General features: G+C 38.0%; 1 protein-coding gene across 1 annotated transcript in view; it reads right to left on the reverse strand.

The window, feature by feature from the left end:
* Positions 1-105: 105 nt before the first annotated feature.
* adam22 (ADAM metallopeptidase domain 22) overlaps positions 106-18,605 on the reverse strand; it is a 91,485-nt gene continuing 72,985 nt past the window's right edge. The window contains exons 19-33 of the mRNA XM_053611622.1: positions 18,458-18,538; positions 17,456-17,506; positions 17,304-17,367; positions 17,081-17,186; positions 16,865-16,984; positions 16,419-16,587; positions 14,593-14,704; positions 12,630-12,720; positions 10,965-11,018; positions 10,610-10,795; positions 8,741-8,841; positions 7,877-7,943; positions 6,574-6,660; positions 4,732-4,855; positions 106-3,652 (exon numbers count right to left, since the gene is read on the reverse strand). Coding sequence (XP_053467597.1) covers positions 3,632-3,652; positions 4,732-4,855; positions 6,574-6,660; positions 7,877-7,943; positions 8,741-8,841; positions 10,610-10,795; positions 10,965-11,018; positions 12,630-12,720; positions 14,593-14,704; positions 16,419-16,587; positions 16,865-16,984; positions 17,081-17,186; positions 17,304-17,367; positions 17,456-17,506; positions 18,458-18,538 — 1,434 coding nt within the window. The 3' untranslated portion in view covers positions 106-3,631. The remainder of the gene's footprint in view (positions 3,653-4,731; positions 4,856-6,573; positions 6,661-7,876; positions 7,944-8,740; positions 8,842-10,609; positions 10,796-10,964; positions 11,019-12,629; positions 12,721-14,592; positions 14,705-16,418; positions 16,588-16,864; positions 16,985-17,080; positions 17,187-17,303; positions 17,368-17,455; positions 17,507-18,457; positions 18,539-18,605) is intronic.

Below are 18,605 nucleotides of genomic sequence, written 5' to 3' on the forward strand. Positions count from 1 at the left end.
AAATTTTGGCAAATCCCATGGGTTTTCCTAGACCCTCACACATTTGTGAATGACTCACCACTGCTACAGTACGGTCTAAATCACAACACATTCAGTCAGTCGATATCACACGGATATCGTGTCAATGAAAGGTTTATTTTGTATTAAATATATTACAATACTGAATGATAACTGTAAGAAAAAACATAGGCGCTGATTGTTTGTATTAAGTTTACATACAGCATACTATGAAAGAAAACAGCCTCGTAGAGAACTAGCGTCCGAAAAACAAAAGACCTCATGAAACGGACAAACATAAGGCATTTATGACGTCTCCTGAAGCAGGTGCAGACCTCTCACAAATGATTTTTTCTTTTTTTTACGTTCTCCAAAGAAAACAACCCTGAAACGTGGCCGATTACGCGCCTCACTCTGACATGGTGTATATAAAGTTAGTGGACCTACATGGCCACTGGAGGGTGACGTGTCGTTGACGGCAGTTGTGCTGTAATCATAGGCTTAAATTACATTCAAGAGTGTGTTTGCTCTGAGAATCCTTTCAGTACGTATTCGTTATGTGTTTCGTATTCGCAGCGGATGACACGGCAGCTGTGTTAAACGAGGACAGTGCTGAAAGGGCTGAATCTATTGCTTGAGATGTGTTGTTTGTTTTTTTTTCAGGTGCCTTTGGATTCAGCCTTCATCAATCAACACCACATTGAGCCATGCACTTTTTTTTTTAATGCTGAGAAAGACAGTGTGTGTGTGTGTGTGTGTTTGTGTATAAGAGAGAGGAAATTATGACGGTTATGACGTAAAAAGGCTTGGTCACAAAATAAAGCGTTAAAAATCTGTGCTAATCCGTATCAGTGTACACAAAGACCTACTGAAATAGTAATGATCGTAAAGCACTTAAATTGCTGTCTGGGTTAAATGTTTACATACGAGGATACAGGGATGAAAAAGAAAGGGTCGGACACATGGTTGTGAGTGGATACGGCGTGAATCGATGGTCAGGATGGGAGGAGAATTGAACAGTGAACATGTCCTGTGAATACAGAACGCAGGATTTAATGAACATGAAGGTTATGTACAGATGAGGTGGGTAAGAGTTTATGATGTACAATACTGAGCACATTGACTGAGTCTTCTTCCTTAGGAAGCCTGAAGGCCTCCGTGTAATTCATGTGGAAACGATGTTTGTTAGGGTTGCGCAAAAACAGAACCATCTACACAAGCTTGCATATCCGTTGCTTCTTGGTTTCTTATTGGCTGTCGCATACTGCACTCCAGTACTGCAGGTGGCGCTATTCAAATGACAATGATGATTTCCATGACTATAAGAAGATGATTGACACTAGGGCTGTGCCATATCGTATCATCCACGATATACTGGTACAATGATAAGAAATTGTCATCCTACGATATTGACGATGTAGTCGATGACGTGGTTATGCACCGTTACGTGGCCATCTCACGTAGAACGTGAACAAGGCGGTGTTCCAACCCTAGTATGTAGTTAAAAATAAAATCAAATAGAATTGATGTTTCCATTTCAAACTTGCACTTGATTTGAATCATTATTGTGTTTATATCCTGTTTTAATGTTAAAGCATAGTTTAAGACTTGTTCAGTTTGCATTATGTAAACATTATATACGCTTTTACGGAAGAAATTTGTTTCCATTTGTTTTTCCTGGGGTTAGATTATAAATCCTGCGAGAGTTTGCATTTTCACTGGAATTTTAATTTGTGAATAAAACTCGTATTCTATTTCTTAGCCTATTTAATCGGTATAGCTTAGTGTTTGACCATGGTCAGGATTTTTTTTTTTTCTTCATTTTTTTAAAGTTTTATTGTTTTGAATCAATGTTTGGTTTGCTTCGCTCTCAAGACTGTATGCCGAGTGGCCATAAAGGTAGTGTTGAACGTTTTGAACTATTTTCATATCGTTACCGCACAAAAATACCACGAAATATCGTGATACGGTTTTAAGTCTATATCGCCCATCCCTAACTGAAACTTCTCCGAGTCATCCATTGTGAAGCAAATCAGCTTGGGCATGCATCGTTGGCAAAGTTTGCCAAGTTCTGCCAGCTGCCATGCGAAGCCACCGCATGATGTCCGTTTGCTCGGCATTTACGTCTTATTGTGCGTCTAATCTAGCCGAACATCGTTTCCGAACGAGCTACGCTGTGGCCTCAGTTACAGATCTGCTTTCATGGTCGTAGGTGATGTTTTCACAAACTTAATGGGAATAAAATCACATGGACTTGCCTAAACATCCCAAAACGATCAGTAAGACTAAGATTATATGCGATTTATTCTACAAGGAGGTGGTAGATGATCTGTAGTTTATAGACTGTTGCTTTAAATTGTTCCAAATATTTCTAAAGGATTTAAAAAGGACAAAAAAAAAAAAAACCCAGCTAACGTGGTTGACTTTTAGTGTCGCATCCCTTGACACTTCACTCAACATTGAAACACTGAAAACTTCAACGGCTTACGGAAAACGATCACGGCTGTACGTCGGACAAAGGCCGATTATAACATCGTTCTGTATCGTCGGAAAAGAAACGAACAAATATACAGCTGTTTCCGTCAGCAGGAAGCATCAAAAAGTCAACGGTGACTTCTCCAGCACTATGAGCCGTCCTCATTCTTACAGAGAGCATCAGATATGTTTCAAAACTCAATGGATTAAAAAAAAAAAAAAAGGCTCATTTACGGATTCAGGTAATACACAGATGAATCAAAACTCATGAATAACAAGAAAGGCTGATATACAGACGATTCAAAGTGAACGTACAAACAAGAAAAGGCGGATGTTTCTTCTAAACCCTACTGAGTAACCAAAAAAAAAAAGCGCGATAAGAAAAAGCAAAGCATAAAAAAACAATCACACATTTCACTGTCGTCAAGCTATACATATTTACACGTGTGAGGAAACAAGAGAGCGTGTATGGCAAGGCTGGATGTGTTCGCTAGCGTTAGCGTTGATACACTGTGTGAATAGAGAAGCCTAAAGAATGAAATCTTACCAGCCTACAGAAATTCCCTCTGAGACATGCTGTCCCCTAGCCTGCTTGTTAAAATATTCGTTTTTCGTCGTCGTCTTTAGCACTACAAGGAGTTGATAAACATGTATTCTCATGCATACAGTGGAAAGTTTCTACGTGCTTTCGGAAAAACATGTTAACATCCAGCAGGTTTTTTGGATGACCTTCTCTCAACATGGCAACAAGGACACCAATCACAAGACATTATTGGTGCTGGACAAGGGGGAGGGAGGGAGGGAGGGACAGGCCATTGTTTGGCCCAAAAAAGGGAGGCAGGGCAGGATAAAGGAGGCGAGATTAGCAGTCTGATATCCCCTGCCTCGTTTGGATGGGTAACTGACTGCAGCGGTGCCTGGTTTTGACCTTTGACAACAAGCCGGTCCCTCTGTTTCATTATGGTCGACTGCAATGATGAGAGGATGACGGCCGTGCTCTTCGTCCCAGCGCGCTCCGGTGGACCCGCTAATCCTAGAGGACTTCAATTCTTCTGTTCGAATTCATTCGTTTTGTGGGGTTTATTTTTCTCATTTGTATAAAAGCGGAGGAATGTGTAGTCCTGACGGAGATTTTGCAGAGTGATCGCAAGGAGCCTCTCTATATTGATGTCTCCCACAGCTGAAAGACAGAAATGACAAAAAGTTTGATTTGTAAGCCTGATGCATTGATTTCATTTGCACACACATTTACTGAAAATCTTGTGAAACTCGGTCGTTTCGTATTAATGTTAGCTGTCCAAAACAAATCCGTGAATGAAGACAAATAAGACTAGCTATATTAATTTAGGAGAAATGAAATAGAGTCTTATAAAAGGAGGAAGAGTTAGTGTGTGTCTAGGGTAGCTGATGAGCTGCAGTAGCTGAGCTGCATTATTGGAATATTCAGTAAATACACTTAGAGGGTGCGCTTTCACCGTTTAGCAGTGATTGTGTTGTGAATGTGCTTGGTCATTTATGGGTGAATTATCACGTCATGCATCCGAAGAAAATAAGCATTACTTTAAAAAAAAAAAAAAAAAAGTTTTCTAAGTCTGACGAATTATTTTGTTCAGTTTGGCTTATGAAAACATTTACACCCAATTTAAGATTACTATAAGATTAATAAATGAGGCTCGTTGCTGGCTTTCACTTCTACACTGATGTAGAAGTACGCTGAATATCAGATTTGCACTATGCAAAATGGAAGCGTGTGTAAAACACTTAAAACTTGGATGAAAGAAAAGTTCCTTCTCCTAAACACTGATTTTGGGCCCCGAGTCTGCCCATGACGAGCTTGCTGATGTCACTTTAAAACACTTAGTAGCTATTCTGTGAAATCAAAAAGCTGCAGTTAAGGACCTTGGTTAGGACATACGTTAAGCGTATTTGGATCTTTATGGATTTCTCTTATTATAATCCTGTTCAAATGTGAAACATACTGTAACATGAGCTATTTTAATAATATCCACCAAGTGAAAGACCCTATTTGGAAAACTATATACTGTGTAAAATATCATCACCTTCAAGTATTTATATTCCAGAAAATCACTTGTATTTTGAAAAATCTCTTTATATATATATATATATATATATATATATATATATATATATATATATATATATATATAAACCATGTGCAATGCCCTGCTCTTAGTATATAGCGCCATCTATTGGTCAAAACTCAGACACGTCCCGTGTCCAGCAAGATCCGAGTCTCACCCTGGCGCTCTGTCTGTTGGCCTTCCTCTCCTCGTCCGGTAGCGGTGGCATCGGGTACGGGTACCTTCGGCTCGAGGCGATTGAGCCCGTGGACGAGGTTGGGGACTTGGCAGGAGACAGCGTCCTGTATCGAGAGATGCAGCGTTAAAATTATGCTCGTTGTCTTCTTATTTTCATTATGTCTCAGTCTAGGTCACAAGCTGCCACTTTTGAACCGTGGGAGAGGTCAGAGGTCAATGGACGCTGATCAAATTTCGTTAATATAAATGGTCCGTTATTGTAAATAGACGATAGACCGGGCGCACTTGTTATTACTATAAATGTATAACATCTGAGGATGCTCCAGAGACCGACGCATAAGGTGAAGCAACACAGATTACACAGAATAGGGGTGATGAGCAACGATAATGTCACAGACAAGGACAAGGACAAGGACAAAGACACAACACAAAGACAAGCACGCAGAACAGTAAGCATGCAGAAGAGCTGAAGAGTATTTTGTGTGTTAAAGAGAATAAAGTCAGCAGCAAAAAAAATGGAGAACATCTGAAAATACGAGGAATTACCCCAATCTAATGCGGTGAAACTTTTCCATTAAGCCGTTAGGCTTGTATCACCTTCTACGAGAAGTCTATACGACACAATCCACCGTAAATGTCTTCCTGTCGCATACACGCTTAACTAAACACGTTTCAAAGTCCTTCAACTGGACCGCGAATTTTTCTGCTTTCAGCTTCGTTCGCAATTCCTATTCCACTAAACCCAACAGATCCCCAATTTCTCTGCAACTGCAACAATGAGGATCAAATCATTAGCTAATGATTTGCATTTCGTTTCGAGAGCACAATGTACTGTTTCAATAAACCTGCAATGAAATATCATTTCTTATGCTTTTTTTTTAGATTGGGGCTGTGTTCCAATAAACGACCTTGCTGACTTGCCCTCACCGTATAACCTGAGGGACGTCCTCATACCACCTTAAGGGCTGGTTAAATACTTTATAAGCAAAGTTGTTAAGATGGCATCATAGAGCTGTGAAGGAATATTAATGACTTTATTTGGACGAATTTTTGTCATCTTAAAGGGTAAATTCAGTCAGTTCTATGAAGGGAATATATCGAGTGTATTGTGTTGAAGGGGGTAACAATAACTAGTGAACAACCACAAAATCACAACAAATGGGGTAAGACACTATGGCTTTTCTGTTAAGGATGTGTACGAGGGAGAACACCAACGCACCAGTGGATTTCAAATATCACACATTAGTCTAATAATACTCACCTCCAGACATTATTTATTTATTTATTTATTTTTGCTTACTGTAAGTCCAACAAAACTAGTAACACAGCAGAAGAAGGAAAAAAAAAAAAAGAAAGAACAGAAAACAAGTATTCGCTATGTCTGTTACTGCAAGTGTCCACTCATGGGACAGGAACTGTGAAGGGAAGTCTATATTGAGAAGCAATACTGAAACACAGCTTCCCCTTGAGTAAGCGTTTTTCTGATAAAGACTACGTTCAGTATCTGCCATTTCTAACAGTCAGGAAGTTATCCGGAGTCAGAACAGGTTTGTTGAAAGTGTACACGCTCTCATGATGTCTACTTCTTTGAGTTTCATAAGGTCAGCCTCTGAGCGAACAGAATTCATAATGTTGAGCTTTGTTTTTTTTTTGTTTTCTTTTTTTTAATCAAGGTAATAATCAGAAGGATGCCCTTAAAGGAAACCCTATGTATAGCTTTAAAACAACAAAAATATATAACCGGTGTACATAATAAAAATAAAATAAAATAAAAAAAGCAAAATGAATACGGGGAGGAATACGAAGCAGTCTGAGATAATACCTAATATAGGGTCCCTCAGTGTTTTTATTCACATCTTCCACCCATTCAGTTACATAATAGTCTGTTTTGGAGCAAGGGGTTAAATACCTGCAGGAGGAGGTGGGGGAAGGAACGATGATGAACACAGAAAGAGTGAGAGGAAGTGAGAAAGAGTGGAGGAGAAAGACAGGTGAGAGGAAAGAGAAGGAAGAAGGAGTTGGTAAACGACAGCAGAGCACAGCACCGACATTCCCTACGGCCCACCAAGATGCAAGTGAGAGAACCACAGAATGAAGGAAGAGTGGAAACTTTTGGCCAAGGAGACCAACTAGAGAAGACGCTATTTATAAAGTTTATATTATCTTTTAGTTTATATTATTATACCATCTATACTATCTATCTGTTATATATAAATAACTATCTAATATATAATAACTATTCCAGTTTAGCCCTATTGTCAGATATTATTTCATAAGAAGAAGATCAAGGTGTTGTTATTTAAATTAAGCCTGAATGCAATGAAAATTAAAAGACTGTATAACTTCCTGCCTCTTTAGGATTTGGCTCCGTAAGTCCAGAATTTCCCTCTGTACTTTATAATTAATCCCTATGAAAAGCGACCTTGGGATTGATACCGGTGCTATAATAAAATTAATTAATTATTATTATTATTATTATTATTATTAGGCTCGAATCCCGATGATGCCACAGCACTCTGTTGTGGGGACCCAAGAGAGCGAAATTCTCTTTGTAGGAGGGATGGCCTACACTCTCTCCCCTGCCAATCATATCGACTCTAGCCAATCGTCAGCATCTGTGAGCTCATGTATGCGGAAGAGGGCAGACAGCGCTTTCCTCTGAGTGTGCTACGCTGCCCTGTATGATAAGTACTTGAAAAGACGTGGTTGTTTGGCTTCACGAATCTTTGAAGAAGCTCATGCTGGTCTTTACCGTCCCCAGCTGTAGTGTGATAGGGGAGAGGTGACTTGTGGGTGGGAACTGGCAGGTGACCACATACTGTATCACAGGTATCAGAGTATTGTGCAAACAGGACATTCGGGTATATTTTAAAATCTAAATCTATCATTTTTTTGTAAATATAGATCATTTGTGTAAGATTGATTTGTATCATTTGTCTGCCTTCATGATGTGTATATCAGCTGAGTGAAATGCTGTGATCGTTTTTGATGTTAGATGTAAAATACAACTGTTTTGTAGCCGACTCTGGCATTGTATGCATTGTACTGGACTACTGGTGGTCTATAAAGGATGGAGACTGAAGTTCTCCTGACAGTATCATGAACTGCATTAAGTCATGTCTTACTCTGTGGAGTTGGAACGAGGACGGAACTTCTTTCCTTTCGGCTTCTTCCGGTTGCCGCTAATATTCCCTACAAATAACGGAAAAACAACAACACATTGTGCATTAGACATGGGATCACTAGTGGGAATAGTGTACAACACTCTGGAGTAATAACACGCGGTCCATGTTTGCATTGTTGTGATTAGGTGTAGCTCTCATTGCTCTCGTTCCTAGTCAGGTGATGGAAATGTACTGCATTTCTACTGAATCCTTTAACAGTCTCACTTTTTAGTTTAAAGACTATGTCCTGAATTTGTTTATTTTTCATTTTTTGCTTTTAATTAATTTGTCTGCTTCATTATGTGACTAGTTATTATTGATATATGTGTTATTCATGAATAATAATAATGGTGAATTAATATTTTATATCACGTTTATATCATATTTTTATATTTTTCCTTTCCTACCTGAATAGAACTAAATTCTGCTTTACATAAATTCTATTTTTATGTCACGGACAGTCGGAAAAAAAAGCATTTCTCCCTGTACGTCATACTGTGTACGTTATAGTTTATGTGTATGTGAGCAATCAATTTTGAATTTGATAAATATTCATTTTAGCTCTGATAAAGAGCTTTTCACTATTATCAGGTCTAGAAGGCCTTATGACTTTTTCTGCATCTCTGTATACCACTTTGTCAGATGGAAAGGCAGCAAATTTACATCAAAGTTTCGTCATTTTCTAATCTAGATTAGCTAGTTTAAAGCTCATTGAAAGCTCGTGATAGCTCATTTATAGTTCCTGTAGTGGAAGGAGCTAGAAATCTGTTTTCTGAGACTGTATAAATGTAAAAAAAAAAACAAAAAAAAAAACTTGTGTGCTACCTTGCCACGAGTTGCTCCTGGGCCGTCCGTTTTCACAGATATCAGAAATGTGCTTGGCGTCTGGGATTCTCTCGCTCCAGGAATGGGACAAGCCGTTGGACCTTCAGAGCAATGCAGCACATCCACAGACAAAATTACAATGAATAAGTCATAAGTCATAGACCAGACTTCATCTGGCAAACGCATGACAGCTTTACCCCTTACATAACCGACATGATCCGAGTCCCCACAAGACAGACAAACACATCAGAACCGGAATGACATGACATGAATAGGGATCGATGGTTTAATGAATGGAGTGTATGGCAGGAGCATGTGAATGACAGACACCACGTCACTCTGAAAAGCAGGATGAAAGAGAAGCAAGACGAAAAGACGACCACGAACCCAGCGAACAGCATGGTTAAAAAAAAACGCCAAGTTGAAAGACGATCACTTACTTACTGTCGCCACACTGTTATTCAGGTGATACAACAACCTGCTATATTACACTTACAGTGACACAGAGAGAGGACAGAGTCATTACAGTTTCAGGAGCAAACAGAATCCAGGCCCAGTATGAGCAGCACAGACACCTTCACTTTATACAGCGTTTATAAAGCAAGTAGTAAACATTCATCAATCAGTTTGTACAGTGCCCTAGTGCTGAACTCAAATAACTCACTTTAGGTGTTACTCAATTATGTGTTCAAACCACAGTGTACGTTAATGTCTAAAACTGAATGTTAGTGTCCATTATTAAAACCTAAGAATATATAGTATTTAAGAATAAATCCTTCAGACAAAATCTATTTTTAAATGTTTTAAATTTACTTTCTTTGAACTTGGAATTCCTATTCACACTATATATATATTGGAATATATTATATAATAATAATAATTATAATAATAATAAAAATAGTATATAATAATAATAATAATAATAAAAATAATTATAATTATAATAAAAATAGTGTGAATAATATATTCACACTATATATAGTATTGGAATATATATATATATATTCCAATACTGTTACATTATATTTAGATTTAATTTGAAAAGTACAGCATGTATGCTTCTATTACACAACCTTAATTACTGCCATCTACAGTATTAACAACTAACTAATCTGATAGCAATACACTTAATACAGTCCTGTATATATTTTGTTATTGTGCATAAGTGAAATAAAAGCATTACGAAACAGTACGAAAGCATTTTTTGTCTTATTCATTTCATAAGAGGAAATAAGAGAGCGGCTGGTGAATGAAAGGCTAATAAATAAAAACGGTTAGCATTGGCATGTTTCTAAGTTATAAGGGGAATTAAACATGCTGTGATGTACTAATTTAGGTAAATAGTCAATTATATATTTATAAACTTGTTTCAGTTTTGACCTTGTTGACGGTGGCTCGATATAATGGCTTAAAATACAGTACAGTTGTCAGATAGAAACTTATACTTCTAACATCTCAAAATAAAATTTGCCAAAAAATGTATTAGTTGTCGACCCAGACTTCTGGTCTTATCGCATAACAGGGACATCACATTCTACTTACGGTATGAGCAGTTTTACATCCTCTAACACCTGATTAAAGATTAAAACTGATTTGATTGCACTACATACGGCTACATTGTGTTAACTCTTGTCATAAGTCTTGTTCAATAATTGTTCTATAGTTCAAATGGCTTATTTTCTAATAAGAGCACTGACAGCCTTTGACTTCTAAAGTTTAGGATGGAGCCATGCGCACTCAAAAGCTTTTTGAAATTTGAAAGTGAACTACACTACGATGAACTGTTCATTAAAGAAAACGTTTGTGTGCTGCTCGGGACTGAGGCTGAGGATGAGGATGGTAGGGATGAAAATGGGCACAGACGCACACCTGAAGCCGAACAGTGAGATGTTTTGGCTGATGGAAGGGATGGAGGTGTAGATCTGCAGGTGAGACAGGTAAGCAGACCTCTTCTTGGAGCTGCTGCCTGAGTTGGAGCTCACGCCCTGCGGCACGTCGCTGTAGAACGAGTCGGCGTCGCCCGGCTTCTTTACGTAATCACCCGGTGGCATTTGTCTGAAGAATATGAGCATGGCCTGAATTAACACTGTTACAATTTACACAAAATACAGTGCATCTATTGTCACCGCAATATTAAAAAAATACACAGGATATTTACCCATACAGTATTTCAATAAGATTTCTCAAGTATATATATATATATATAAAAAAAAGTTGAACGAACCGACAGAATCTTCGATGCACTTCAGATTCTTCAAATTGCCGCTGTCTGTAGTTCCTGCATGAGACCAAAAACACAATTAACACTAAGCTAACGCTATAATTAACAATAAAGGCACATTCTAATATTATATTATAATGTTTATAGTTTGGATTATCTATTAACATGTATGTATAGAGTTGTGAATAGTCCAAAAGTTCACTACTGAGAACTATTTTGATTTCTTCCACATTGAGAACATTTGTTTTCACCAAATTTTATTTCACAATATTCACTAAAGTAAGAAAAAAACCTATTTTATTTTATTTACTCTCGTTCACAATTGCATTTGAGTTTTCCCACAAGAGAATTGCCAGCTTTAGTGCCATTATGAATTAAATGATATACGTGCTAAATTATAATTGTACATATGCCAATATTTTTATAAGGAGATGCTTATTTAACTGGAAGGAGCCTCCAGTGTCAGTGCTTTGTATAATTGTTATAACAATAAGTTTTAATTGTTATAAGTTATAAGTTATAATAAGTTCAGGACAGAGGGGTTTGTGCGTCCGGTTTCTCTGTAACATGACAAGCTGTTATCAAAAATTATTATTAATTATTATTATTAACTTCAAGAAAACGAAAAACAAAAGACTGCTGAGGGAATAACTGTGGCTGTGATGTAAAAGGAATAAAACATTGTGTGGGACATGCTGTTAGAGAAAAAATGATCAACAGTAATTCTGCTTGATTACTCTCCTGTCATGTGTTATTACTTTTGCTCCTTATCTATATATATATATATATATATATATATATATATATATATATATATATATATATATATATATATAATATGCCAATATAGTTATTTAGCTAGCTAACATGAGCTAATATTCCCTGCTAATACGTGATAGATGGCTAACATAGTCAAACTGGACAGAATTTCTGTTTGTTTAATTGATCTCTCCTGATTGATCTGAAATCATCACTGCTAAACTGAGATCAGCTGACAGTGCGTAAAATCCCCAAAATAATGTAATGTCTATTTAAATTGTTACTTTTTACTGTGTGTGTCTGCCAGAGTTTCTGATTGCCCTTAGTGTGACTTGTATGAATTGAGCCTTTAGGTAAAAGCTTGGCTTATTGCTATTGCAATATATAAAGAACTTTTTAAATATTGACCTCAGAGGGAAATGTTTGAGTGAAACTAGCACTCTATTTATCAGGCCCTAGTCACTAATCACTAACAATATAAAATTAGCCCTTTGTTCTGTATCAGTAAAGTTACTACTTCAATAAGGCTCAGAGTAAGAAGCCTGAGGTAATTATATTTATTTATTTGTCTATAAATGCAATAAGAAAGGGTTTTTAAATGGAGTTTGGATAACAGACATGACTGTCTAGCTCTTATCAATCATGTATTAATGAACTTTAATTTTATTAATCACGGACAGCAATTTGAATTAGCATGTTTGCCTGTGTGGAGCTGAGAGAAGTGAATTCTATGACTCTGTAGTGCAGGGTTAGTGATGAGGGACCTCTCATGGAGAGATTTACATGAAAGATTCATTGTTTTAAAAGAGTGTTTAGGAAAAGAAGCAGAGAGAGAGAGAGAGAGAGACTTTTAGAGGAACACGAGTCAGAAAGCATAGATGATTAGCATAATCTCCAGCATTTACGTACTTGTAGCCCCAGGCAGATATGGCTAGTATAAGAGCCAGAACGAGAATAGATCCTGCAATGGCACCGATGATGATGTTGGTACTGATGATGCCTGTGAGGGAAAAAAAAGACAAGCCATGTTTACTGCAGCAATGAACTTTCAGTATATTTATGTGTTAATACACTGACGTTATAGTGTCCGGGGCTATAAATACAGTTTATTCTAGTTTAAATAATACTGCTATTACAAATATTTCAGGAAGACTTTAGTGTTGTGCTAATAATGGCATGCTAGCTAATTTGCACTAGCCCCTCTTCCCTAGCTGAATGGTTAACCTCGTCTTGTTTTGCATTTTTCTTAAAAGCTAGGCAAATCTCCTTAAATTTTAAAGTGTTAGCAAATAAGAGCAGATAAGAACATATGTAGGTTTTTTTTTTTCAGTTTCCCTAGACACTGATAGCTGCCTAAATTTGATTACAGTTTAAAAGTCAGTGACATAACTTACTTAATCAATAAAATAAATTAATTAAAAAATAAAAAAAAAAACAATAAGGAGAAACTGGGAAACACCACACTTCAGAACACACACACACACACACCCCCCCAACACACATACACACATACCTAACATACACACACACACCCAACCCACACACACACACACACACACCCACGCACACAAAATCACCCCAAACAAATCAACAAAGGTTAAATGGAGAAAAATGGACAGCAATGGACAAAAAGCAACAGGGTGAAAGAGGGGGACGAGTAAAGCAGAAAATGGGGAAGGAACGACAACACCCAACGAAGAACAAACTCAAATCTGACCTCACTGAAACTCCAGCAAAAGACATGAGCCTGGTGACAAAGAATGAGTGTGTGAAAATGAAAGCTACAAAACAGAAACAAAGAAAAAGGAAAAAACATTTCATCTGTGATTGGTGAATGCCACTGGCTGACCATGAATATGTAAACAGAAATCAATCCAAAAAAACAGACACATAAAAAAAATGCAATAAATACACACATCAAAACACAAATAGCTATATTTTACATTTTTTGTATTGTAGTGATACACTGATAAAGATGCAGAGTTTCTGTTGGTGCAGCATAAATAAATTATGTATTTGCACCACAGCACTGTTGAATGGATGACTCGGATTGGTCAGACGGTGTCTGTAAGACGGTATTACTGTTACTATATTCAATCCCTCCAGGATTTCGCTATTTTGGAATGAGTCTCCAGTGCAATCCTTTGTGACAGTCACAGATTTCTCTGTAACATAACAAGCTACAGTTTTTGTCTACTGTAATTCATTTCAAGAGATAGGGAAGCGAAGAAAGAGAAGCTGGTGAGGCTGATGAGGGAACGACTGTTTACAGCTGCTATAACACAAGAGAAAACAGGAATGAACTTGCTTTGTGGACATTCCACGACATCAAATGTAACTATAAACAGATAAAAAGTCATCAATAAGTCAAAAATTATTAGCGCTGGCAAACTGCTGCACTACAAGTATATAATAACACGTATAAAACACTTCGGGACATGCTGTTATTGGAAAAGAATTGACTTTGAGGTGATTGAGGTCAGGTCATTCTGTAGTGTGTTGGGCCCCATCACACAACCGTGTTATTATTGATTCTTTTTCTTATAACGGCCATGCCATTAAGTGTTTTATTCCTTACTTAAAGAATGTGAAACATCTTATTTGTGGTACAATTTAAAAATAATCGGATTTACTGTATATTATGTTATTAAAGTCCTTTTCAGGTTTTTGGCCCCTGAGATGATGCACCATTAAAAACAATATTCTGATAGCAAGAGGATTTCCTAGCATGTCAAAAGAGTTTGTCTTTGTATTTACAGATTGTTCTGAATGCTAATTAATGAAATAAAAATGAGCCATTTTACAGTGGGTGAATGGGACATCTATTTGCTTCATAGTGAACTGAACTGACACTGGCGATGAGACAGTTTACCTGATGATGTCGCTGTAGGTCCCACCACCAGGTAGCTGAGTGGTGAAGAGGAGTTACAGTCTTCGCCTGCCCAGCCCAGGTGACACACACACTTCAGTTCATTGCTGCACACCTGCAAAGTGCGACACGCATCATCCTGGATCATAACAAACCCTGCGTCGCAATTGGCATATTATACTATGTACTAAAAGTATGTACTCTTTTTGTGAAGAAAAAGTACACACTTTTGAGTGTATTAAAAATAGTATGCAAGTACTGGGACATACTAATATGGAAGAGAACATTGTTGCCCGGAACAGAACACCGTCACTGTAAACAAACTCATCTCTGCATTTCAGCTTTTCTTCATTCATTATTCCTTATGTAATTTATACAATATCATTTCATTTCTCATTCCCTTGATTTATTTTTCCACAATTCATTTACACCTCTCTAAAATGCATCATTGAATTCGGCGAAGCAAACCATCGGAAAGCTCCTCCTCCGTCGCGCAAGGAGTTGTGAGTAATATTAGCTAAAAAAAGTGTCCATGGACCCACAATTCGAAAATCTACCAGAAATAGTAGACCATCCGGGATACCTTCGGGATACTTGTTTCAACATACTACGATTTGAGACACACTAATTCTAATCTCGGATACTATTTAGGACGGATAGTATGCCAATTGGGATGCAGGTAAAGTTTTAGTACAAAGACTCAGAAAGTCTAAAATACAAAAATGTCATGTCCAACGAGACAATTCCTCTCCAGGCCACCAGAGGGCCCCCTTAACATTTTTTTTAATTTCTTCTTTTGTTGCCTGTTCCAGGTTGTTCCTTGATTGTGCTCACCTGTTTTGTGTTTCCCCAGTTAGTCCCCTATTTAAGTTCTGTGTTTTTCCCTCCTTGCTTGTGGAGCATTGTGTTTGCACATAGTTGTTATGATTACTGGTATGTTATATTATACGTGCACCATGAGTGGTTTTTGTTTTCTTTTCTTTGCCTTGCCTAGCCTTAGTCTGGTTCCTTGTTTTAGTTGTTCCTGTTTTTTTTATTAAAGAATTCATTAAAGAATTCTGCCCTTGCATACGACTCCCTGGATTCCATGACACAAAAATACAACTGAGTTCAGATTTCACATTTCCAATGGTGTCTGGATGCATGTCCAGGTTATGCTAAGGACCAGCCCTTATTCGAACTGGGAGCTTTGTTGAACAAAATTCTCAGCTTTGTTGTGGAAAAAGAAAATCCACATATAATTAGCTTGTTTTAAAATAAATAAATAAATAGTGCACAGCAAGCCACTCGTTGGAAAGTGGAAATAACATTTTGAATATAAATCCTCAGCTCTTTTGCTAAATATTGCCCAGAAGGTGTTGATTAATCTTCTATAACAGCAGCTCTGACAGTAGTTCCGGCTTTAAGGCAAATCACAGGTTTATATTAATGCGCTCGATCTAATATGTCATCTTTCCTATAATAACGGCATGTTTTTAGTTAACAAAGGAAAACGCATAATCATTGATATGGTGACGTTTTCTGTTAAGAGACATTTATTGACTGTTCATGGAAGGAATCTATAGTGTCAAGCTTTGTAACAGTAAGTGTTCCACCATGGGGAAGTCTTCAGGAGAGAGGAAGTTACGTTTCCTGGTTTCTTGGTAACATGACAAGATGTGTTTTTGTCTTAACTTCAAGAAAGAGAGAGAGAGAGAGAGAGAAAAAAAGGCTGGTGAAGGAACGACATACTGTAAGTAATAACAGGAACTTGATACGCAGATATTCCACAATAGTTAATGTAACTATAAATGGATAGGAAGTATGACGGGTTGATCATACACACGTACCCCGTGTCCGGAGCAGATGACCTTGTCGGTGGTCCCGGGGCAGGTGCTGAAGTTGAAATCCTGAACTGGAAGGCATTTGTGGTTGAAGCAGATACGGTCAGTGCCGCACGCCGTGCCGTCCTCCACATACCCCAGATCAGTGTCTCCGTCAATCATCACATGTCCTCCACTGACACACACACACACAAGTAAAGTGTGACTCATTAGTACAGTGTTCAGTGTACAGCTCAGCTTTTATCAGTTCTCACACCTGATTTAATTCAGAAGCTAATGATCAATTATCAATGCTTCTATGTGTATGTATACGTGTATGTGTGTGTGTCTGCACTCTGTGGGTATGTGTGTGCATACATGTGTGTACGTACATTCCATGTGTGTCCCCATATTTCTCTGTCGAAATGTGTGCGTGTATGTGTGTGTATGTATGTGTGTGTGTGTGTGTTTACCTGCAGTCTAGTGAAGCACTATGTTGGGCCACAGAAAATGAGGTCAGGCCTCCCTGCAGCTCTCCCAGTCTAGGTGCAGGTGAGATGTTTGAGCACAGCAGGTATCCACACTGCACATCCCTAAAACCCACACACACACACACACAATCCTCATCACATCTGTTTCACAACGACACACACAATCGTCCCATATCACTCTTACACGTTCACACTTACTGCTTTTTACACTGGACCCAGGTGTCCTTGTCCCTCCCACAGTTCCCTTTCTCAGTCCCCTCGATGTTTAGCTTCTCATAACAGAACTTATCTGCAGACGTCGCCTCTGTAAGGACGTTACATCACCGTTACGATTAACACTGACACAAAGGATCCTTTGCTGAAACGCGAACCACGGAACGAACGGAAGTCGATATTATTAATTGATCGTTTTAGCACTTACTCTCTCCCCAGATGTACTTGCACTGCCTGTCTTTAGTTTTGCATCGTCCATTAAAGCACCGCCCCTGAGACGAGAGCAACACAGAAAACACAGGGTTAATTCTATTCTCATCGATTTCGTGCCAGCGTTAATAAAAACAACATCACAATCACCTGATCTTTTTCGCAAGTGTAGCCGTCCATTTTGTGTACGTTTGTAGGACACTGTAAAAAGAAAAGAAAAAAAGAGTAAAGGTTAGCACTTGAAAATGTGGAAATGAATTATTATTATTATTACTAGAATTGATATCATAGTGCTGTTGAATTCTCAATTCTGATTGGACTAGGTTTATACTAATGCACTTGTAATACATTATTGTTTCAATAGTAACAGATAATTCACAGGTGTATGGTGGAGGCTACATGGAATCTAAACCCAGGGGTGGGCACCGGCCGTGCATCTCACTTTATCATCTATCCTCACACATAGGGGAACCCTACATGACCCCTATAGGACACTGCTCTGTATATTTTACACCGTAAGGGCACCTTAGAGGGCCGTTCATCATGTTTTCTCGAAATTAGAGGCACTCTAGAGGATATTTATCATGTTTTATCTACCATAAGAAAACTCTAGGGGCAATTTCAGTGTGTTTTTGGTACCAATAGTCCACCAGGGTCTAAACCTGATAATAAACGAATTAAAAATGTGGTGGTGTTGGTGGTTTTTTTTCCCCCAAAAGAAGGACGTTGGACTTTCCAGTTTCTCGGCAACAAGCTGCTCTTACTCTGTCTTTCTAGCTTTAATACAAAGCGAGGGATGACTATGTGTAAGACATTCCACAACATTTAAGTGTAATTATAAACCAATAAAAATGACGACATGACATTCTTTACTAAAATAAATTGGAAACAATCTGAGGTCTAACAGGAATCTATTTGGTACGTGCTGTTCTAGAATAATAATCAACTTCGGGGTGGTAACGGCCGACACTATAACAGCGCTGCAGTGTTCCTGTAGTGTTTTATTCGTTGTATAATGTTTTTACTGATGCTATAAAAATAATCAGGCAGCATTAGGAAAAAAATATCACACTAGTATATGTTAAACCTGCATTTAAAATACAAATGACGCATAATCCAGAAAATATTGTGAAGCTGTAAGAGCGCCCTCACCTGGCTGGAGTTCCCAGTGCAGTTTTCTGGTATATCACAGTCGTTGACAGCGTCTCTGCAGATCACACCCATAAACTCCATCTACAGATACGACACAAACATCATTCATCAACGGGCAAGTCCATCTCCATCATACAGAGCAAGGCTC

The sequence above is a fragment of the Ictalurus furcatus genome, chromosome 23 (genome assembly GCF_023375685.1).
Source record: "Ictalurus furcatus strain D&B chromosome 23, Billie_1.0, whole genome shotgun sequence".
In the NCBI taxonomy this organism is placed as follows: domain Eukaryota; kingdom Metazoa; phylum Chordata; class Actinopteri; order Siluriformes; family Ictaluridae; genus Ictalurus; species Ictalurus furcatus.